The 25,091-nt window shown below is 44.3% G+C and overlaps 1 protein-coding gene across 4 annotated transcripts in view; it reads right to left on the bottom strand.

Annotated features, from left to right (window-relative positions):
* Positions 1 to 25,091, bottom strand: part of GTF3C1 (general transcription factor IIIC subunit 1) — a 2,559,884-nt gene that overhangs the window by 1,847,196 nt on the left and 687,597 nt on the right. For 2 of the 4 annotated variants that reach the window (XM_078662887.1, XM_078662886.1), the window contains exon 10: positions 1,258 to 1,376. In XM_078662887.1, the coding sequence (XP_078519013.1) occupies positions 1,258 to 1,376 (119 nt within the window). Of the gene's footprint in view, positions 1 to 1,257; positions 1,470 to 25,091 lie in introns of all 4 variants that reach the window. The other 2 variants (XM_078662885.1, XM_078662884.1) reach the window with 1 other exon arrangement.

Here is a 25,091-nt window from a genome sequence, read left to right as displayed (position 1 = left end):
GGGTCCCAAAACGTGTTTTACCCATGTAATTTCCATAGGAAATTTTAGACACAGCTACAGCCCGAACTGCAGAACGGAATTAAACCAAATTTGGTAAAAAATAAGTTGGTCTTGTTTCAGACAGAGCCCTTTTTGTTAAATGGTGTAAATTCGTTCAGTAGTTCCTGAGAAATTTGAAAAAGAAAAAGTTTTGATATCTAGGGACACAGTGGAGTCATGACCCCTCCTGAGCACGAGCTTCACTGTGATTGGCTGCCAACACTCCAAACCAGGAAGTGCTGGCAGCCATCTTGTGACTCGGTAGAACAGAGTCACAAAAAAACAGGAAAACAAAGGTGAAAAAAAAGAAAAGGGGGCAGGGTAGAAACACTGACCACCTAGGCCAAAAAATGCTTTTTTTTGTTAAATCGGCGAAATATGCCCTGGGGTCCCGAATCCCGCCGAAATTAAGACAAAAAAAAAATGAAGCGCAGGAGATTTTATTGAGGCCACGCCCCTTTGAACACCTCTCTGCAAGGCAGCTCTGCGGCGCTTACTGGAGGTACCTGGTGGGCTAGTTGGACCCCAGCGACCCTCAGAATTCAAGGGGACTTAATCCCCAACTTAAAACACGCCACAGAGCGCGTTTTGCACACTTGTCACATCAGGCCCCTCCCTTCACCACTCTCTAAACGCGCCCTCTGGCGCGTTTAAGTTGGGGAAATAATTCCCCTTCAGTACTGGGAGTCCCTGGTGGCCAACTAGCCTACCAGGTATCTCCAGTATGCGCCACAGGGCTGCCTTGCAGAGAGGGGTTCCGAGGCCAAGCCCCTTTTTACACCTCTCTGCAACGCAGCTCTGTGGTGCTTAGTGGAGGTACCTGGTGGGCTAGTTGGACCTCAGGGACCCTAAGGACTCAAGGGGATTTATCCTCCACTGAGCATGTCATGAATTATGTTATATGTGACATCATGAGCGGTGCATTGCGGGTGCGCGAGTTATAGTTAGCTGAACTAACTAGAATGGCCGAATTTCTATGGTTTTGTAAGAGTGAAATGTCCAGCTAACTAGAACGTCCCTGAAACCTATGTTTTTTTCTGTGAATTTTTAAGGTTTTTTTAAATGCTAATTTCCAACTATAACGTACCTGAAACCTATGGTTTTTTCAGTGAAAAAAAAAAAATATATATATATATATATATACATACACACACCTGCAAATATATACATCTGCATACACACAAGAGAAATATAAAGTCAAGAACACCATTCACCTACTTTTTCATTGTACATCAAAATCTCTTCGACTAAAGTCACATCACCATGTTCATCAGCTGAGTGTGAGTTGAAGGCGAGCTGCATTTCTTGGCTGCAACTACCCAAACTGCAATCCACATCTGCAACAGTACAAGGAGAACTTTTGAACTCCTCCACATAGCATGGTGAAGAAATCATCCTATTTGGCTTGCATTTCAAGACTTGTAATTTTACTGAGAATAAAAAAAGAATACAAAGTATGGGTTTTTAAACATTCTAAAAACAAAATGGAATACATCACTCAAAATTAATGACATTGTAGATATGAGAAACAAAAGCAGAAACCTAAAGTAAAAATCTAAGCCCCAACATTAAAAGCGTTATGCCTTTTTATAAGTGACAAGTAGTAGCTCTGATTCCTTCATAACGTATAATGGTAAGGTGTTCAGAAGGGGTTTTAAAAAGAGAAAATTCCAAAAATTAAGTTATGTGCCTTCAGTAATTCATTCTGGTAAATACTCTCCACACATTACACACCTTTTGAATATGCACAATTGCCAGACTAGATGCAGAAAAGCCTCAATAGGTCCTAAATATTGGCAGGTAGAGCAATCAGCCTCCATTGTGACTCCATTCCACCCCTTTGCAAAAAACACAGTTGATGGACAGAATGTAGAACAATGTCATACATTCACCCCAGTACAAGGATCTGGGCCTAAATCCATCGTTTTTTTGCACTCCACACCACCCTGGGTTAGACACTGGCTATATGCAAATAAGCTCTCACCCTGTGCCTCATGGGAACAGTCCAGTCCGAACTACCAAGCCATGTCTTTCCCAGACCAGAATCAAGCATCCAAAGACCGGTTTCTGGCTATCAGCCTTCATTCAGCCTGGATAGCTTGACTCCAGTGGTGTGGAGAGCCTGGGACTCACGTCTGAGCATACCCAGCCCACTCGGGGTGAAAATTTGCAAAAAACACAGTTGATGGACAGAATGTAGAACAATGTCATACATTCACCCCAGTACAAGGATCTGGGCCTAAATCCATCGTTTTTTTGCACTCCACACCACCCTGGGTTAGACACTGGCTATATGCAAATCAGCTCTGACCCTGTGCCTCATGGGAACAGTCCAGTCCGAACTACCAAGCCATGTCTTTCCCAGACCAGAATCAAGCATCCAAAGACCGGTTTCTGGCTATCAGCAATCATTCAGCCTGGATAGCTTGACTCCAGTGGTGTGGAGAGCCTGGGACTCACGTCTGAGCATACCCAGCCCACTCGGGGTGAAAATTGCAAAAAACACAGTTGATGGACAGAATGTAGAACAATGTCATACATTCACCCCAGTACAAGGATCTGGGCCTAAATCCATCGTTTTTTTGCACTCCACACCACCCTGGGTTAGACACTGGCTATATGCAAATCAGCTCTGACCCTGTGCCTCATGGGAACAGTCCAGTCCGAACTACCAAGCCATGTCTTTCCCAGACCAGAATCAAGCATCCAAAGACCGGTTTCTGGCTATCAGCCTTCTTTCAGCCTGGATAGCTTGACTCCAGTGGTGTGGAGAGCCTGGGACTCACGTCTGAGCATACCCAGCCCACTCGGGGTGAAAATTGCAAAAAACACAGTTGATGGACAGAATGTAGAACAATGTCATACATTCACCCCAGTACAAGGATCTGGGCCTAAATCCATCTTTTTTTGCACTCCACACCACCCTGGGTTAGATACTGGCTATATGCAAATCAGCTCTGACCCTGTGCCTCATGGGAACAGTCCAGTCCGAACTACCAAGCCATGTCTTTCCCAGACCAGAATCAAGCATCCAAAGACCGGTTTCTGGCTATCAGCCTTCATTCAGCCTGGATAGCTTGACTCCAGTGGGGTGGAGAGCCTGGGACTCACGTCTGAGCATACCCAGCCCACTCGGGGTGAAAATTGCAAAAAACACAGTTGATGGACAGAATGTAGAACAATGTCATACATTCACCCCAGTACAAGGATCTGGGCCTAAATCCATCGTTTTTTTGCACTCCACACCACCCTGGGTTAGACACTGGCTATAAGCAAATCAGCTCTGACCCTGTGCCTCATGGGAACAGTCCAGTCCGAACTACCAAGCCATGTCTTTCCCAGACCAGAATCAAGCATCCAAAGACCGGTTTCTGGCTATCAGCCTTCATTCAGCCTGGATAGCTTGACTCCAGTGGTGTGGAGAGCCTGGGACTCACGTCTGAGCATACCCAGCCCACTCGGGGTGAAAATTGCAAAAAACACAGTTGATGGACAGAATGTAGAACAATGTCATACATTCACCCCAGTACAAAAGAGGTCCTTCTCTTGAGCTCCTCCAAGGACTAGCATCAGGTATAACAAAGAAAGGAGGTAGTTACTCTGTCGGGTAGATGCAACATTGGGTGCTATCAAGCCAGAGTACATGTCGCTGGGAGATCTGAATTACAGATCATACTGCCCTCACACACCTGTTAGGGTGTCATGCGTTTATTATAGGGTGCTCCTCGTCAGACGGACGCTGCAAAGTCTAATGGGCCTAGTGGAGTGGCTACTTTGGCAGAGCTCTTTTGATCTGAGGATGCCGTATGTGGTGAGTGCACGTGGGCAATGTGAGTGGTGAATACTAGTGTGTGGAAAGTGACTTAAAATAGGCACCAGAGCTCGTAGAAAATAAATGTAATTAAATATGGGCCCCAGGACTAAATAAAACCACTGGTGCTATTGTGTGGTCTCTATGTACCAGGATATTGTTAGGAACACATGGTCAACATGATTCGTGCCATCTGTGCCCAATCGTCAGGCGGCACTTCTTCAGGATCTTAATGAACATTGTTGCCCCCTGGTGAGGCGGGCAGTTTCCCTGCTACTCGGGGATAACCAAAGAAAGAATGCTGTTGATCCCTAATAGGGAGCCAGTGTAGTTCTTCATCTCAAGTAGAGGAGTCTAACACTGCATAGGCGGACTGGAGGGTCCAATCACGGTCTGGGACACTTGGTATGTCGATCCATCGGTGCCGTCTCACCTACCCTGCTCCGTCAAGCCTGGATATGATTCACACGGAACCACAAATTGGCACCAGCACTGCACAATGACTTGAGTCATCCTCCCTGCTCGACACCCTTGAATAGGGAAATATAATTGACAAATTGTATGCAATAGCTGGCACTGTGAGAATCTAACTTAGAACCTTATTAACTCCTAAAACCCCATTCTTCAGAAAGAAAACTGGCAGGGAGGAATGACCGGTTAGACATTATGCACAAAAATAGAGCATTACCAAACTTAAGTAATTTATTTTTCTGACAGACCATTCTACGTTCAGATTCTTCACCTTTTGAATTATTGTCAAAGCAGCCCCTTCAAACGGAGGTGGGCAAGAATAGACTTACACTGTGATGTATTCCTATAGGTACTGTATCGATTCCCCTATTCCTGACCCTGGTTTGGTTAATAATTAACTAGCAGCCATCCAACGGTGCAAAAACCGTTATCTGATTAAGCCACACCACGGCACAGAAGCGCGTTATCTGATTAGGTCATAACGCATGCCATCTAATTAGACAAGCGATATTCCTCCAGCCCCTGATAAGGCATACGGAGTTCTCAAAACAAATCAAACCTACAGCGACCTGGGAAATTCCCATAACCATTGTTTTGATTTCACCGAGAACTTCAGCAAAAGAATGTGCGAACGAGCCCGTTCATATGACATCCTTATTGACGTATATATGTCCATCCTTACGTCAATCTCGGCACCTTTCAGGTATAAATATTACCGACATTGCCTTAAGCAAACACATGCGGTGGTGACGAGATCGGAGCAGCGAGACGTGCTGAGGAGCCCAGCAGAGAGCGAAGCCCACAGACGCTGCCCTGCCTTCCTGATGCGCTGAGAACCAGACGCTGCCTTTCTCCTGCCGAGAAATCCAGCTCCGGCGCTTCCAAGCAGCCCTCGCAGGCAGCTGGAATATCAAGACCTGGGATAAGAGATACCAGCCCTCCATCATTCTAGATCTCAGGTACAGAACTGAATAACCCCTTGCAGAGAATTCTCGAGTCAGTCCCTTGGCAAAACAAACTTAACTTAAACTGCTACTTATCTACTCCCGCCCACGTATTAGGCTTAGGTCAGGTACACTGGGGTAGGCGTGGTTAGAAGCACCAGTTGAGTACGATTAGTCAAATGTATATATGTATGTATCTATTTTATCCATTTTAAAGTATCATATGGCTCAGAAACCATATCAATGCTTTTACAGTATTATTTTATAATTCTGTCTCTACTGTATGCACTTTACTTAACTACAAGTATTGCAATAATAGCGATTCATTTCTCTTGTATGAGAAAAAAAAATGATCAATAAATAACATCTTTTATTGAGCCACGCCCATCTCTTATTTCTCTACAAACTGGTGAAACTAAGAATGCACGTACTGACTGAGTAAAATAAGTTGTCTATTGTTTTCACACGACTCTAGAGATACACTCTTGATTAGGGGAGAGCAAAGTTGTCATGTTCTATGGTTGTCAGAAACTAAATCCCTTCTTGTCTATCCAGGGAGGTTAAAATCCTCCTTGCCTATTCGAGAAAGTTTCGAGTGAACTCTGAGCTAGCAGGCAAACACAAAACTTTAAGTCTAATATCGTCGGTAGAAGACCTAGTTAACCTCTGCCCTAGGTCTATACTATTGAAGATATTATTCCAATGCGCAGAGCCTATTGGGATAATAGGAACTACACTACATGGCGCCCAACATTTGGATAGGCGATAAAACTAACGCAAGACATTAGAGTAACTCAGTCGTGCTTTTTCACACAGACCCCTTTTTTCCCATAATACTCCAAAGACGTCTGGAGTGGGTGAAAGGTCATATCCGCCAAACCTCGCAGGAGGAAACTCCTATGTATGGTTCTTGGTTTATTCAACGTTGAAGGATACACTGTTCCAAAATATTGTGCATCTAATCTTTGTTTCCATAGAAACCTGATCTGCAAATAAATAAAATAATCTTCTTGACAATAGTATGTCAGAAACTGAAGAAGAAAGGGAGACAGCTAGACTAGCAGCTGAACTCCTAGAAGCAGACAATACTCTGCTGGAAAATGACCCAAATGCAATACTAATCCCGGTCAACATAAGGAAATCTATAACCTTAAAACTTATAGAAAATGGACTGACACCAAGAGGTGGTACAGTCATATTCGTAATTGAGGCACACGAATATCGGCAGACAGAGGTATTCTATTCATGGATAAACTTTCCAGCAGCAAACGCTGTAACAAAGGACTTCCACTATTACAAAATAGAGGAACCTCCTAATGAGTACACTCCTTTCGAGGAAGTGGAAATACCACTCAAATTCCAAGAGCACCTGCTCTTGTTTCATGGCGCCCTAAAACATAATAATCACATCACCAGGCTCGGTCCACTAGGTAGACCAGGAGCAACGTGGCCGGTCCTAGCCGGATATACACCACATCCAGACATTGAAGAAATGCCTGCACCAGATCTTTTAGTACAACTAAAACAATTAATAAAAATACATAGACAATTAGTCCAATATGTAATGCGGACTTCAACAGTCCAACCAGCAATTAAAATTCCACAGCTGACCAGTCATCAGGGGAACACAAATAAAATTACACCACAGAACATACAGTCCTGTCTAGGTAAAGTACCCGCAAAACGGGAACAAACTCCTTTATGGCTAGCACAAAAAATCACTCAAATAGAGGCGGTGTTTCCAGATACCACCCCTGTTGAGAAACATAGGATTCTGACTATCTGTCTTCCAATGGGAATCGCACCACATGTGGAGGACTGTGACACTTGGGGAACAGTCTTTGCTTCCATTTACACAAAAACACATGGTGTACCATCCATGTCAGTAATACCAGATGTGCTAAAACAGATTCAAGATGAATACGGTCCAGAACCCGCCTTAACTCTCGGTATGAAATTACTGAAAGATTTCAAGCAGGTCTCGGCAATATTATTAGCCAACATAAAGGGAGAAGCAGCAAATGTGGCGATTCGCCAGAGGTTAAAAGAGACAAATATAGCAGACCAACCATCTGAAATTGCCAGAATCATAGAAAAATCATATGAAGAACTAGGAAGAGATAGTTTGGGTGGAATACCAGTGAAACCCCAACTAGTTGAAAGTCCTGAAAAGGTTTTTATAAAAAATAATTTAAACAATAAAAAAAAGAGCTGGGATGGAAATAAACAATCCAATCCTAAAGAAAAAAGATTCCAGTCCAGAGGAAGGTCTCCTTGGCAGAGAGAAAGATCTCCCGACCAAGGACGCAAGTCTCCCCAACGTGAGGCCTCTGTGAAAAAATACAACCTTAGAAATAGGGATAATATAAAGAAACCTGATAGATATCAAGATATTGATACACGTCCCTCTAAATCTTTTCAGACTTCCTCGCAGAAATCGGAAAGAAGAGGACGATCAGAACAAAGGGAAGAGCACGTCAAGTCCAAAGACAAAGAACCTGCTCATCTGAATAAAAAATTACAATTTCCAAAAAAGAAGGTAGCCAGTATTAAAGTAATCAACAATGCCGAGAATACTGAGGACACAGCTGAAAAACGGAGAATGGGCTCAGACAATGCTAGACAGCGCAGCAAAGTGAGCATAGCTCGCAAAGTCCTTATGAATCATCTGGAGACAGTGGACACGAATGAATACATTCAGGTGGAAACTGCAGATACCAGAGTTAGCAAACCTCATAAAATATATGAAATAACATTGCGTATAGAGGGGGATAAGACTAGAAAAATAAGGGGACTATTTTGGGATAATCTGTCCAAGGGCTATGACATCCTTCTAGCTGAACAAGACTGGCCTCCAGAGTTTGTCAGGGAGTGCCCACATGGCGAAGAAATAATTATGCCTGCCTTCTCAAACCATATTCCAATTCATAAAAAAAATATACACTTGCAAGAAAGTGGGCAGTAGCTCAAACACCTGCCTTATATAAAAATCATGTGGGATGGGATGAGGACTCTCCTCCTCACAAAATCCAGTTAAAATCACAACCTACTGCACAGAGGCAGTACCCGATTAAGCAAGAAGCTAAAAAACAGGTAAAAGAGATCCTAGATCAACTTGAATACCAGGGGGTGATTGAAACTTGCACCTCACAAATGAACAACCCTTTGTTTCCTGTCTCCAAGCCAGACAATTCATATCGTCTTGTTTTGGACTACAGACACCTTAACTCATGTTGCAAAACATTTGCAGTACAAAACTCGCACAGTGCTGCACTAATGAATAACATAGTGCGCAAAAAATACAAAACAACCTTAGACATTTCTAATGGATTCTTTTGTCAAAATATAGCACCAGAGAGCAGATATTTGACGGCGTTCTCAATAAATGGCACGCAAAAGAATTTCTGTCGTTTGCCCCAGGGGTTCAAGAATAGCCCAGGATTATTCTCAGCGAGGGTAACAGAGTTACTACAAACCTATGATGACGAGGCATTATCTTATGTCGACAACATCTATCTAACAGACGATGACTTGGATACTCACTTGAAGAGAGTGAACACCATAAAACTTGGGTTCGCAGCAGAGGGTTACAAATTCAACTTTAAAAGGTCAAGAATTGCCCATCTAACAGTCCTGTTTTTAGGATATGAACTATCAAGTGAAGGCAAAAGCCTGGCTGACAATATCCTAGAGAAATGTGCTGTAATCCAAGCACCCAGAACACTAAAAAACTTACAATCAATTCTAGGCTTCCTAAATTTCGGAAGAACTTACATTATAAATTATGCAGAGAGAATTAAACCTCTCTATGATCTAATAAAACCAGATTTTAAAAGAATCAATTGGACTCAAAAACACACAGAAATTTTGAGATCTTTACAAACAGATATGTTAGTTAAAACAAAATTACAAACAAGTGACAACACACGCAACCTTGTGATTCGAGTCATCCCAGGAAGATGCGGATTCACATACCTGACCTCTAATGAGGGAGAGTAGGTACCAATAGCATACAAATCACACTTGTACACAGAAGCTGAAAAAAGGTTCAGCATTAAGGAAAACATTGTTCATGCGGTTCAAACAGCTGTAGCAAAAGAAAAATACCAAGCAGACGGTAGACAGGTTACAGTCAGAACAGCAGAATCAGCTTTTGAGGCATTAACAACACCATGTAACTTACCGACAACTGCACTAAATCCAAAATGGATACATTGGGTAAATTCTGTTGCTACAGACAAAGTAAAATACTATTTTGACCCAGAAATGAAAGAATTAAAATATCTAGAATATGAGAGAGAATACCCTCTGCCAATCGACATTCTGCCTTTACGACAGTACGCCTGTGTAATATATACAGACGGGCATGCTCAACCCTCAGTTTGGGGAGAGCTGGCTTACAAGGCCACATGCGAAATTGTAAAAGAAGTGTGGCGCGGAGGTAAATTAAGACCTCTACTTACAAAAACACACTCAGTGGAAAATAATTCAGAACAACAAACTGAAATAATAGCGTTAAAAATGGCGCTAGATAATGCCGATCGCGAATTCCCGACACTCATAGTGTGCGATTCGTATTACTGCGTCAAATCATACAATAACGATTTGCAGACATGGATTCAAAACGGTTACAAAGATGAAACAGGTGCAACAATAAAGCAAAAATTGCATTGGGAACAAGTAGCTCTTTTACAGAAAGAACTACCAAAAACTCACGTGATACACTCACTGAGTCATCAGCGTGATGGCGTTCACGTTGCAGGGAATTCATTGGCTGAGACAGCCACGGCGGTAGCAACTAAATCGGCTTCCGTAGCTACAAAAAAGCGTGCAGTAAAACACATTGACGGTGAAACAGTGCTGGCAGTAAAAACGTCATCAAAAGGCGATTGCTCAGCGCTACCGATCAATTATCCACTCAATTATACATACATAATCGATGCAAACTCCGTTCCTTTTGCTCGAATCCCTGGAGTGGGGGATAGAGTAATTCCAAACAAGGACAGGAGAGGCTTGTTAATAGCAGACGCACATATGGGTGAGGGTCTCAGACACCTTAAGCAAAAAGATTCTCTGGAAGAACTACAATCAGTGTACTGGTGGCCAGGCATGAGCCTGCATCATCACATTTTTGTAAAAAACTGCCCAGACTGCAATAGAGATCGCAGTGGCGAGCGAGGAGGACTATTACCATGGCACTTCGATCCAGAAAAATAACAACAATAAGAAAGTACCCATCACGAAAAAGCGTTATATTAACATAAAAAGACTAATTTTCACTTATGATGTAGACCCCAGCGCTCGGCTGACGTCTGGACTGTTATAAAAAGATTTGCGAGTCTATAATGGCATATACGCTAGGAGCATGCTACGTTTTGACTAATGTATTCCCTTTAGCCCTCAAGCTTATGGGGAAGCATGGCCAAATGAGCATTGCATAGCGGGACTCTTCTCACTTCCTTCCTGAGGGATACGGGATGGTGTAAAGAAAAAACCAAGACATAAAGCAATCTATAACGGAAAAGGTATTAGGTTCGGGAGCTGGGTGGGTCAAACATCTAATAAGTGTCCAACGTAGTCTAAATAACCTGCCAAGGAATTCTCTGAAAGGGTTCAGTCCGTACGAACTATTGTTCGGGACTAGAATGATAATCCAAGATCTTGATAGTCAGACTTCAGTGGTTAAAGACAAAAGCTTTGATATCAAAGATCGTTTGGCTATTTTGCAGGACTTAAATGAAACAAGAAAAGACCTGAGCAACATAAAGTTGAAACAACAGCCAACAACCACTGAAGAGAAACCACCTGTCCCAGCAAGGCCTGTCTGGATTCCAAAAGTCGGGGATCTAGTCAGAGAAAAGATCGCGGTAAAGAAGGAATTTGGGCCTTCTTACAGAAAAGCAGTTCCTGTCTTGTCTATCAACGTGACAAGATCAGTAGTACTACCGCCCCTTGCTGGTAAAAAGGAGAACCGAGTTGTATCCATCGACCTGGTTAAACCACAATCATGTGGCCGATAACAAACAGTAGGCCAAGTGGACTCCCAAGAAGTAGCAGAACACCAATGTTTGCTACGAATACAGAGGCTCAAACTGGAAGACTGATCACATTTGGAAAAACTACAGTGAATCAACAAGGACTATGCAACAAAGCAATGGAACTTGAACCTCTTAAAACCCAAATTAAAACTTTTCATCAAGAAACAACAACCTATGATGATATAACTGCAGACTTTGCTAATGAAACAAAGCAAAATCCAAAAGCAATTGGAACAATTGACAGAACAGCATCCGGCTACTTCATCAACTTCGATGATTCATCTGAAGACCTGAGTGAAGCAAAGAAACACCCATCAACAAAAACTTTTAAAGACAAAGCTAAGGAACTTTTTCAACAGCTGAAAGAAACCTATCTGATCTCTCCATGGATTGAATTTTGGGTGGCCTTCGGTGCATTTATCCTCATTCTTTGGCTCATCCTAGTACTATGTTTGGGACATTTCATTGAAGGGAAATATGCTAAAATGGACACAGCAAGCCAGAAAATCAACTTGGTCCTTAAACCACACACATCCTCACACATCGAGAAAAGAGAACTTTCTTCAGTGAACTTCACAGCCAATCCTATACCAGGCGGTGTAGCATGGGACAAAACTGATTATGAAATCTATGGTCCGGTTGAAATCCTGAAGTATCCACACCAATTCAAGATCTCATTGAGTGACTTTGTAAAACCAAGCTCATTTGCGGATGATTGGGACTTTGAAAGTATCAATGATATGATGTCTGATCTTATGTCTGCTAAATTCACAGAACATGATTATTTGCAGGGTTCGTCTAATTATGATCAGATGTTCTGCTACAACCATTATGGTAACCATTATCTACATAAATCTGCACAACCTAGAAATGTTTTAAATTATAACCAATGGGAACATTGTGCTACTCCTCCAAAAGATAGCTCGAAAACATTTTATGATAAATATTCATACTTTTCAGGGTTTAACACAAGTAATGCAGAAACATTTTATTTCAAATTATCAAATAAGACAGGTATGAAGACCATGCTTACAAACACAAAATTGATATATTCCGATTCATTCTTTGAACAAATGAATACATTTGGGTTTGATTTCTGGAACAATAATATTGAAACAAAAACTGTTTGGGGTACAAGAGATGGCAAGTACAAGGTATAGAATCATTGTTTAGAGCCTGCATGATCCCAGAACAAATTATATTTTTGAACGACACTATTCAACAAACTACCTGTCTTGGCTTAGCCAAAATCAAAGATTTGAACAAACCGTCTATTCCAAAGCCAACAGTGAACAGTAATAGCTCTATAGATGTTGAGATAGACGTAAACCATATATTAAACCAAAACAGAACACATCCTGAATGGAAAAAATGGTTGATCTGGCCCACAGATACAAATAACTGTCAAGACAGATTCCTGAACAAAATACAGGGGTTCACATTGACTAGGCCAGACCCTAGATATTCCCAAAGACAACATCCAGGGATAGTAACCACCTACAGCGTGGGCAAGCTCTGCCTTCAATGGCTACAAACGTCCACACTGGCTGAAATTAAGCAACACCTAACTTTACTTACAGAAGGTGCTGACTTGCGTGATTTCATATTGGGACCACGCAAACAGCGTCAAAAACGTTTCATAGCGGCCTCTATATATGCAGCTTATAACGAAGTTTGGAAAGTAACTCAAATTGAGACAGCAGAAAAAATACGGGAAATTGACCGTATTAATTTGGAAAAATCACTTTCTGTGGTGGACAATGGGTTAATGACTCTGTCCTCCGGAATATATTCTCTGGACAGCATTGTGTCTTCAGCAATCGATATAATATCGCAAGACTTACTGATGTTACAACACGGTCAGTCCCAATTGCGTTCTATTGTACAGCTTGGCTGGACGTTACAAAATCTGCGTTCTGGCTATGTGCCTTGGCGTTTAATCAACACAACGTCATTATTTAATATCTTTAACCTCACTGATAAACAAATCAGTTTGGCACAGAAGGGTGCTGACTATACAATTCTGAGCATTGAAAAACGTGAGAGATTACCATTGACAATGTCAGAACTACCTGTCATTGAATGGATAATACATGGAATAATAAATATTCCGATAACTACTTTCCAGTTTCAATTCTGCCAAAAATATATACAGGCAGGCCAGTATGAAAGGTTGGGTAAAGGGTACATTAAGTCAATATGGAACTTACCCTATACACACGAATGTGTCAGCAATAAAGGCCAGAAAGTGTTTCTCAGTGGCGATAATTGTGCAAGATCACTGAGCGGTACACTTCTGTGTCAGGGTATTAGTTTGCACGGAGCCTGTGAAGGGACTTCAAATAACCTTTCATGTTACCAGCTAGGCACACCTGCAACACGAATAGAACCATTCTTTAGGAGACTCTCGAACGGGAGTTACATTCTAATAGTAGATCGCAGATGTTGTAGTTTGCTGCCCGGAAAACCTTATCTTATAACTGTGACTAGGAAGGTCATGTGCTGTGAACATGTATTATTCCCCAGCGACTCTCCAGACAGGGAGGCAAGGTTATGGCCAGATTTGAAAATTGCTTCTATTCGAATAGATACTTTAAGCAGAATGAAGACTGTGCTCCTACAGACGCCGACAAGGCTCACGTCATCAAAAGAAACGTATGATCTCCAAGTTGCAAGGACAACAGAAGAGATTCATTCATTATTATCAACTAATTCCCCCATACATTTCGCAGAAATACTGAACGAAATCTTAAATATTTCTGATACCACTGGTATCTCCAGTGTATTTAAAGCAGTGTTTTCGGGTGCTTTAACTCCATTCAAAGCCATCCTGGGTATTTTTCCAGACTTTGTCCATTCCATTTTTGGCGGACTTCCTCTCCTTTTAGGACTAGTAGCGGGTATTCTATTTTTGATCCTGTTATTTTGCTATGGCAAACCATGTCACAGACAAAACACCTGCGACAAGGGAAGAAATGATCCTAGCCATTGGCTACCGGGACCGGGTAACTAAAATCCTTGGACTATCCCGGCTTAGAGACCTGAACATGACTTGGTTTCTTTCATTTAGACCAATGTGGCAAAGTTGTGTTATGCCTGTATTAAGATGCTTGCTATGCGGCGAAGAATGCGTGTTGGACACCTGTCTGGCACTACAATCGGATGTGCCAATGGGCGCAGATACCTTGTTGGGTCCGGTAACGGCTCATGCATTGTGCTGTCCCCAGCGGCTACCAATCCTGATGACGGCATTCGTGGAGTCTTCACCACTACGATTGAGGGGTAGTGAAGTACAAGATGAAAGCAGCATCAATCAGGTACGACCTTCAGTCAGCTATGCTGATCAAAACATCAATGGAGGCAATCATGCTCAAGCTCATGAATGCATGGTAACAACTTTTTCCGAATTAGTGGAACTTACGCAAGAAGCTGTTGACAGTTTTTTCAACAGTCTAAATGATATGATGTTTTCACCAGAGCAGCAGGAATAACTGTGAGCAAATTTAGCACTTGGAGTTCCCCACATCCTGAATTTGGCCTTAAACTTTTTAAAGAAAAGCGATGAAAAAAAATTTTTCATCATTTTTTCAGACTGCAAGAACTTTTCCCCAATTCCAAAATATTTACGATTTTTGGGACACTTATCTTCTGCTTAAAGTAGACATTATTCTTAGAGAACTAAATTTCTATTTTAGGTAGTCACGAGACATTCGCTATCCTCTAGCACTATTATACATAACTTTATGATTGTGATGAAATGGTCTCGCACTTTTTTTTCTGTATTAAGAGCCATTTCATGTGTGGTTTTCGCATTTATTCATGCTGAATTTAGAAATATGCGTTATATGTTTAGCATTATTAGACTGCTTGTGCATATAGTATACGTGACAGTACATGTGATTGTGTTTCGTATATTTTATAAAATCCAATTTCCGGAATGCATATAAATGTATTTTTGGGGTGGTACAGTATACACAAACGCTACTGATATTCACTATGCCTAGATTCGTAAATATGGACATAGTCTACGTGGAGTGGGTGTGATGTATTCCTATAGGTACTGTATCGATTCCCCTATTCATGACCCTGGTTTGGTTAATAATTAACTAGCAGCCATCCAACGGTGCAAAAACCGTTATCTGATTAAGCCACACCACGGCACAGAAGCGCGTTATCTGATTAGGTCATAACGCATGCCATCTAATTAGACAAGCGATATTCCTCCAGCCCCTGATAAGGCATACGGAGTTCTCAAAACAAATCAAACCTACAGCGACCTGGGAAATTCCCATAACCATTGTTTTGATTTCACCGAGAACTTAAGCAAAAGAATGTGCGAACGAGCCCGTTCATATGACATCCTTATTGACGTATATATGTCCATCCTTACGTCAATCTCGGCACCTTTCAGGTATAAATATTACCGACATTGCCTTAAGCAAACACATGCGGTGGTGACGAGATCGGAGCAGCGAGACGTGCTGAGGAGCCCAGCAGAGAGCGAAGCCCACAGACGCTGCCCCGCCTTCCTGACGCGCTGAGAACGAGACGCTGCCTTTCTCCTGCCGAGAAATCCAGCTCTGGCGCTTCCAAGCAGCCCTCGCAGGCAGCTGGAATATCAAGACCTGGGATAAGAGATACCAGCCCTCCATCATTCTAGATCTCAGGTACAGAACTGAATAACCCCTTGCAGAGAATTCTCGAGTCAGTCCCTTGGCAAAACAAACTTAACTTAAACTGCTACTTATCTACTCCCGCCCACGTATTAGGCTTAGGTCAGGTACACTGGGGTAGGCGTGGTTAGAAGCACCAGTTGAGTACGATTAGTCAAATGTATATATGTATGTATCTATTTTATCCATTTTAAAGTATCATATGGCTCAGAAACCATATCAATGCTTTTACAGTATTATTTTATAATTCTGTCTCTACTGTATGCACTTTACTTAACTACAAGTATTGCAATAATAGCGATTCATTTCTCTTGTATGAGAAAAGAGACTGATCAATAAATAACATCTTTTATTGAGCCACGCCCATCTCTTATTTCTCTACAAACTGGTGAAACTAAGAATGCACGTACTGACTGAGTAAAATAAGTTGTCTATTGTTTTCACACGACTCTAGAGATACACTCTTGATTAGGGGAGAGCAAAGTTGTCATGTTCTATGGTTGTCAGAAACTAAATCCCTTCTTGTCTATCCAGGGAGGTTAAAATCCTCCTTGCCTATTCGAGAAAGTTTCTAGTGAACTCTGAGCTAGCTGGCAAACACAAAACAAAACTTTAAGTCTAATATCGTCGGTAGAAGACCTAGTTAACCTCTGCCCTAGGTCTATACTATTGAAGATATTATTCCAATGCGCAGAGCCTATTGGGATAATAGGAACTACACTACAACACCAGACAGTAATGTAGGACCGAGGACTAAAGAGGCGATAACTGCCATCCCGGATGCCTTGAAAGTTGATATAATACGAGTATGGACAGAAGCCCATATATCGGCCTGACAGATGTTCCAGAGAGCGACAACTTGAGCAAGGGCTGTAGGTGCACCCTTGCTCAAACAAGCCATGAGAATCCTCTTTGGCCAGGATGCAACACAGCTTAAAGCTAAGGCCAATGCAGATATGCTTCTCTTCTGGACTTCCACTACTGTTTTTTTTCAAAAGTAAAAAGAAAAAGCTCAACATTGAAGCGGTGCTGCTTGGGCCTATCAATATGGAAACTAACAGCATATTGTGGGTGGAAATCTCTCTACTACTCTGATGGATATTTAAATATTTAGACAGAAAAGAATGTGGGAAGGTTAACAAATTGTCTCAGAAGGGAAGTCGATATAAGTCTCAGTATAAAAATTGCACGCCTCCTAAAGACTAGCTTCTCTAGGAACGTGTTCATATGAAAGCAGATAGAAACTTGCTAAAAAAAAAGTCAAAGCAACTAGGAACACTTACGAGTAAGGAGAACAATAGTAGTTGTGAAGCACCTCAAGAGGCATACACATTGAGTTCACATTGTAGCATAAAAAAAGCAGGAGGAAATTTAAGTAACAGGCCTTATAGAAAATGCAGTTGATTTGAATAATGAGGGCTGATACAGTAATCTAAGAAAGAACAATAAATAGCGTTTAACTGTGCCCAAGGCAAATCCTTACCAGGCCTAAGATAAAACCATCAATATGTTGGGCAATTTAGCCTGTAAAGATCAACACATCTCAAACCAGAAGAAATGAGTCCAATGACCTGAGTAAATGGACTTGGTTGAAGGGTGGCGGTTCAGTCACAAACACATCCAGACCTTTCGCCAGAAGTTAAAATATTCTCAGTTGGTCCCATTCAACCTCATCACATGAAGGTGTAGAGAAGTTTCAGATGAAACACCCTGCTCCTTTGCTGGAACAGAGGTTACTCTTAATTGGAAAGCCAAAGTGGGAGGCAGATGCTCAGGTCCAATAGAGAACAGAACCACATCCATAGCTAAATACGGGGTCAGTAGAATGGACTCTGCTCAATCCCATCTCACATTCTTCAGACTACACAGGATGAATTTGTGTAGAAAAGACACTTAGAGAAGGCATTAGTCTAAACCGAATGAGGAACTCATCCCCTAGAGATCCTCAAGGAGGAAACTGAAGGTTGAAAAGGTAAGAAGACCAAGTGTTTGAAGAGCAAGCAAAAACATCAACAAACTACAATCCCCATGGAACAAAACAGTTTTAGACACCATTCCTAGTCAGCTAAATGACACCAGCTGACCTCACACGGATGTTGCAGGAGCCTGCTAGATGACACACTGTCAAAGAGATCTTGTTAAAAGTTGTTAGCGGCACATTCCCAGCACCTCCATTTTGTGCTGCCGGTCGGCACCTGAATCAACCTGCTCCAGATCAATAGCAAAAATGCCATGGTCAGATGTATGGCACACAGCTCCAAAACATTTACGTGGAAGCAGAACTCAGATAAGGATCAGAGAAACCAAATTTGCACAGTGCACAAGCGAACTCTTCAGCGAAGGGAAGGAGCATCTGTTACCTTTGAAGTCAAAGGCAGTAGAAGGGGGGGGGGGAGGGCACTAGAGGGCGCACAGCAAGATGGCCGAACTTCTGTGAGGCTCTGCCTGACCGAGCCACAATCCGACAAATATCTGCGGCATCACACTGTTTTTGGACCCGCTATTAATCGGAGCTGCTTTTCACTAACCTGCGGCGTTCCTTGAAGGTGCTGGAGTCCTTGCTAGGCCCTGTTGTCTGCTAGGAGGAGGCCGCACCGCGCTGGTGCCGATCTGCTATAAAATAGCAGCCGCCGCGGAGCTGTAGGCCGCCTGGAGTCAGGAAGCCTGCCCGCCTGCATCACACCTCCGCGTGAACCTCCTATACTGCGTGGGGAGCCGCGCCGATGGGGGTGCCTGCCCGTGCTGCGAAATCGCCTGAGCCTGGTACCAGAGGAGAAGACCGGCGGCGGTGGTGCGGCCTACGGGCCTAGCCCTCGGAACGCCTGGAGTGCGGAAGGCCCTGGTGACTGGAGAGGTCTCCACTGGTGAGCCGTCGCTGGGGCATCCCGTCTGACCAGTGCCCGTCGGCGCTGGTGGTGGTGAGTGGGGCCATGGCGCGACTGAGGCCCGGGTCGCGGAAGCGGGTTCGGGCCCCGGTGTTAGCTGTGTCCCGTGAGCTGCGGACGGCGCAGGGCCTGGTTGGGGGGGCACGCCTGGTGGGAGTGCTGCATTCTATGCACGGTCTTCGTGCGGGCCGGGAGTGTGACTCGACTGCCTGCAGGGAAATAAGCAGCCGTCTTTGCACCTGCCTGCGTCCTTCACTGTGGGGCCCACATAGCGCACACACTTTGTGCCCTTGATGAGAGAGCATTGCGGGGCCTACTGCGGGTGGTTTCACCGGGTCCTTGGGGCGGCAGTGAGGCTGCCTCCTCATTATGATTGCCTGACACGTCGTTGCTGCTGTGCCCTTGCCCTATGGAGCATGTAGAGACACTGTAACTTGGGCCCGGGATTACATGTCTGCGCAGTTTGGTGGTTCATGAGTCTTTGCCTGTGGGGCACCCCTGATAGGGACAATTGGCGCACTGAGTATTATGCTTTGGAGCAGCTATGGCGAGACATAGATCTGGCGGCTGGGGTACACTATTGCACTGAGACCTTCCATGTCTGCGGGGCAGAACTGTTGACCCGAGCTGTGAGGTGTCTCTGTGGGAGGGGACTGCTTTGGAGCATCGCTGGGTACTAGGAATCGGACCTTGGTGTTGGTTTCTTCCTGGGTCCCTCTGGGAACTTGACCACTTGGGGTGCTATTGGACTTGGGGCCCCAGTATCTGTTCCCCTCTGCAGCACAATACGCACAACAACTTACATTCCCCGTTATGGGGCGGACAGATAAGAACCAGTCACGCCTCACTTTTGAGGCCCGCAGGGCTCCCAAGACGCCACAGAAGGCGGCCTCGGACTCAGAGGCTGATGTACACACAGATAGCCCCCCCCCCACTCTCTCGAAGCCACATTGGTAGCAATGCAACGCACGTTACAGTCAATAGAAGGTGCGATGACTGCGGTGAACCATAGGCTGGATCAAATGTCTTCTCAATTAGAGAAACAGAATGCCCGAATGGGGTCATGGAATAGCGGGTCTCGGCGGCGGAAGATGGGCTGTCCACAGTGACTGACAAAACCTTGAACATGGACAAGGTGCTATCTCTTATTCAAGCTAAAAATGAGGATTTAGAAGCGCGGTCCCTGCGCAATAATATCCGCATTACCGGGATTCCGGAATCTACAAATGTGGGAAAGATGGACACATATGTAGAACACCTCATTACAGACATCTTTGGCACGGAACAACTGTCCAGAATGTTCATTGTAGAGAGAGCTCATCGCTCCCTGGCAGCGCGCCCGGTCCCAGGAGCCACCCCCAACCTATTATAGCTTGTGTTTTAAATTACAGGGACCGCAATGCCATCTTGCGCATGGCTAGGGAGAAGGGCACAATTTCGCAGCAGGGTAATACTTTGGCCTTCTTCCCTGACTTCACGGTTGTTGTCCAGGCTGCCCGGCGGGAGTTTAGCGCTGTGAAGCAATTTCTGCGAAATGAGAAGTACCCTATGCCATGCTTTATCCCGCCCGACTTCGCATTGGTGCGGTGGGAGAGAATAAGATCTTTACCTCCCCGAAAGCTGCAATGGAACACGCTAAATCCCTGAAGCGTAGGAAGCGAGACTCTATGGTGGCCCCCGAAGAGGAAGACTAGTGATTGCTTGGCTTTACTGTGTTATTATATGTCGTGATTATGTTTCTTGTTTTGATCAATGCATATGGTGTAATGGGTGCACAGCCTGTTTATGGTTCTAGAGGTAGCTTCTGTGCACAAATGTGTTACACCCAATGAGAGATTTGACTGTTTAAGTTAACAACTACCTGCTTATTCCTATTACAGCCCACTTTAAAATAGGGCTACTATTATGGGTTTGCTGTGGGCCTTGCTGTCCTTTCATGTAGGGCCCTGCTTGAACAGTCTGGGTTCGCTGTACGCGCCTATAGAGGCGTCTGGCGCTATTGGATTCCCATACATTGTTCTTGGACATGTGATGCATACTTTCTCCATTGTTTTGCTCGGTCGACTCTTGCTTTGAGCGAGGATTCTGCCTCTGTGCCCCCGACTTATGGGAGTGCCCCAATTCTGTTTCACTAGGGTAGGGTGTGGGAGGGTGATGCGTTGGGTGTTGGGATGGCTTTGACATGGTTGGGGTGCTGATGTGGGTGGGGGGATGGGGGAGTGTGGGTTGGGGTTTGAGAAATATTATTGGTTCTCTTCCAGTCATGAGATCAGACCGTATGGATTTAGTCACTACATGCTATTTGACGATGTGAGATCTATTGCCATGTATTTGTTTTTGTCATTATTCTGCCATGAGTAATACTCTAAAGTTTGTTACCTGGAATATACGCGGCCTCAACACGCCCCAAAAAATTAGGTTGGTGTTTGCGAGCCTTGATCGAATGGGAGTGCATGTGGCCCTGTTGCAGGAGACGCACCTGACGACCGAGTCGGCCAAAAAAATAGGTGTGCGCTGGGCGGGTGAGAGGGTATCATCTTCCTATTCATGCTAGGGGAGTGCTGATCATGGTGAAAAATGTGGTCCCCTTTACAGTGTTTCGAACTGAGACGGATGATTGTGGCAGGATAGCGATTGTGCACGGTCGACTGGGTGGAGAGAGTGTACTTCTTGTGAATGTCTACGGGCCTAATATTGATTACCTTTTCTTTTATTCGGATGTGTGGCGCAGAGTATTGTCGATCCCGCCTGCGGCACTTGTGTGGGGTGGGGATTTCAACCTCTGGCTGGATGCCACTATGGACAGACATGGGGTCGTCGAGACCAGGCCCAAACGGGCGACAGACACGCTTTTGGGGCTTATAGATGCGGGTCATTTGCACGATATATGGCGTCTTCGCCATCCCGCTGCATGGGAAAGCACGTTTGCATCCGCAGCGCATGGCTCTTTGTCCCGTATTGACCTCTGGCTTGTATGGGAGGAGGTCTGTACCTGGACAACGGGGGTGTTGCATGCAGCCCGTTTCTTGTCAGAACATTCTCCGGTGTTACTGGAGATAAAGATCCCGGAGTGTCACCATCTTTTGCCTGGAGGTTACAACCTTCGGAGCTAAAGGATCCTGTTTTTAAACAGACCATGGGTGTTAAGTTGCTAAGCAGAAGAGCCCGGGATTCGTTCCGTTTCTCTGCTAGAAAGAGATATTGGGTGATTTATGACCCCGTACCGCAGTGATTCATGACTCTGCCCGGTGGCCAACACGCCGTGGGAAATTCTTTTACCCACGCCTATTACAATCCTAAGGAGCGGTTTGCTGCCACATAAGGAAGGTCCATTCACAGTTCTTCCTTCAAGTAGGTACCATTCGTTACCTACCTGTAATGATTTCCAGGCTGGTTCCGCAGGAGCGTCAGGAATCCGGAGAATAATTCTCAGCCTTCCCCTACGGCCTTTCGACTCTATCAGACTCTAGAGTATCGAATGGCTTGCCAGGGGAAAACAGGGAAACAAAACAAGAAAAGGTTGGGGAAAACAACAGGTCTTGGCAGTGGAATTCGGAGTGGACACTTGGTGAAAAGGCAGGCTGTAAGGGAAGGAATATATTACTATCATATACTTGATAATAACACCATGAATATTATATACATACAAACATCACATACCACAACTAATCGTCTGGACCTTGGGACATTGCTGGTGGGTAGAATAAGGTGTTCGTATTCTGTACACAACAAAACAAAAGACAATAAGAACTCTATCCCACTCAACGCTGGCATGTAAAGTAAATGATATGTAAATCTCACTCTGCTATTCTCTGGAGAAAACTGGAAGAACATCCCATTCTTCTTCAGGGCTGGATACGTGTGTGCGAGCCTCTATCTTGGTGTATGTACAAGGTTATCTGCCATATGATATGCACAATTAGTCATCCACTTCTGTAACCCCCCAACATAATGTAAGAAAAGCAGCGCAAAGCGCTGTTACCGTGATTCTTTGTAGCAGAGCCTCGAAAACACACCACACTCTGGTCCACGCAAGTACCCCAAAATGAAAGTATACAAATGCCAAAGGGAATGATATTAGGGTTATTCACACAACGGGAGAAAGTTCCGGTCAGTGAATCTAAATGCAGGAGCGCCAAGCAGTGCCCGGCCGGATGGCGGGGAAAGACCTGGCCGCCGGTCGGAGCACCAGAAGAAGGGGAGAATGGACTGGCTGTGCCCAGCTGGATGGCGGGGAAAGACCCGGCTGCCGGGCGGAGCACCAGGAGAAGGGGAGAATGGACTGGCTGTGCCCGGCCGGATGGCGGGGAAAGACCCGGCCGCCAGGCGGAGCACCGGAAATGGGGGATTGTAAGGGAAAACAAACACGGAACGAAATTGACCGTGTCAGTGAGGACTTTACTAGAAAGACAGATTACGCTGACACCAAAGTAAAGAATGTCAGTATGAAAGCGTAACCTAACAGTACAGCCCCAGAATAACAGCCGAACGAAACACCCTCACGGAGGAGGCAGGAAACCAAACAGGAAACAAACATCCACGGAAACCGGAAGTCAGGCAAATCGAACAGGGACAGAACCTTCGGAAGTACGGGCTAGTCGCTAGAACGCAAAGCGGCGTTCAGTTGGTGTAATGCGTCTTTTATAGTGCCCATGCAAGTAGAGCTACAGATCGAGAGGGACCTCGGGGCATGACACTACCCTGTTATTTCATTCCACCACATGACAATTCGAACACTAAATCGAATGAATTATTTTCAGGTGCTCCTCACTATCGCCTGTCCTGACGAAGACCCCACCATGAGGAACTAATAGCCCTTAATCACACAGGGGTCGAAACGTAGACTTCTACATATCGTCAAACACAAGGGAAAATAAATAAATAAATTTATTATGTCCTATGCGTTATGACACTAGGAGAATTGAGGACCTTTCAAAGGCCATAAAGGTTCTATTGTACATATTTGTTATTGTGCTTGTCACAACACTTTTACCCTGTCCCTCACCTATCCAATCACTCCCATTCTTCCCATCAAACCTTCCTTCTATCACACTGTGAGCACAGTAAATATCACACGTATTGGAAGTATATACAAGTGTATACATGAAATAAGTCAAATGTTTTGATTTGAAAAGCATTTAATGTATGGATACACAAATGAAATATATTCAAGTGAATACATGAAACAATATTTTTGTTTTGAATTGAAAAGTATATAACGAATGGGTCACTGAGTAGAATAAATCCATACTGTTGACGAACAAGAAATATTGCTGTGGTGTATTATATATTGAAAGTTATAAATATTGATACTACCTCGACCCTTTTTCTCAAACGTAATGTTTAAACAGACCATAGCGGTGGCGATTAGGAATTATTTTTTATAGAGAATGAGGGCACTGTAGAAAGTGCAGGAGTTCTTTGGGAGGCCTTCAAGGTCACCATCCGCAGTGCCTGTATCAGGGCTCAATCGGGGGTTTTGAGGGACATTTGGCGTAGAATTAGGAAGCTGGCTGCGGACATTTCGCATTTGGAGCGAGCGTATGACCTGGACCCTTCGACGTCCAAGCTAGCGGAAATATGTTACCTAGTCACCGAACACAATGAAACGGTTGAACAGGAGCTGTTACATTGCTCGAGGCTTAAGATAGCTCGATACTACGGTGAGGGTGGGAGGTCTAGTCGAGCCCTCGCCCAAAAACGTACGGAACCGCGACGTCAGGAGGCTGTCACCGAACTGCTGGATAGTAGTGGTGAGCCCCGGCACTCAGTTGAGGATCTCTGCGACATTGTGCTAACATTTTATACTGACTTATACGCAGCTAGGGACTCTCCCTCCGCTGAAGAGACGCATAACTATCTTGACGATGTGGCGTTGGGGTGGCTGTCCAATGGGCACCGGGAATACCTAGTGCAACCCTTTGATGAGGAAGATGTGAGAGAAGCCATCATGTCCCTTCCGACCTGCAAGGCGGCGGGACCGGATGGCCTGCCGAGCGAGTTCTATAAAGCATATGCGGCGGTGTTAGCCCCTCGACTGCTAGCAGTTTACGCAGAAGCTTACGAGGCCGGAGTCCTGTCGCCTTCTCTCCGAGAGGCCCTCCTTGTCACCCTGATAAAACCTGATAAACCTCCCAATCAATGTGGGTCGTACGGACCACTTTCAATAATTAATATTGAATCCTCGCCAAGATGATCGCTACACGACTCCAGCCCTAGATACTCATGTT

The sequence above is a fragment of the Lissotriton helveticus genome, chromosome 10 (genome assembly GCF_964261635.1).
Source record: "Lissotriton helveticus chromosome 10, aLisHel1.1, whole genome shotgun sequence".
NCBI classification, from domain to species: Eukaryota; Metazoa; Chordata; class Amphibia; order Caudata; family Salamandridae; genus Lissotriton; species Lissotriton helveticus.
This window is presented reverse-complemented; position numbering and strand designations above follow the sequence as displayed.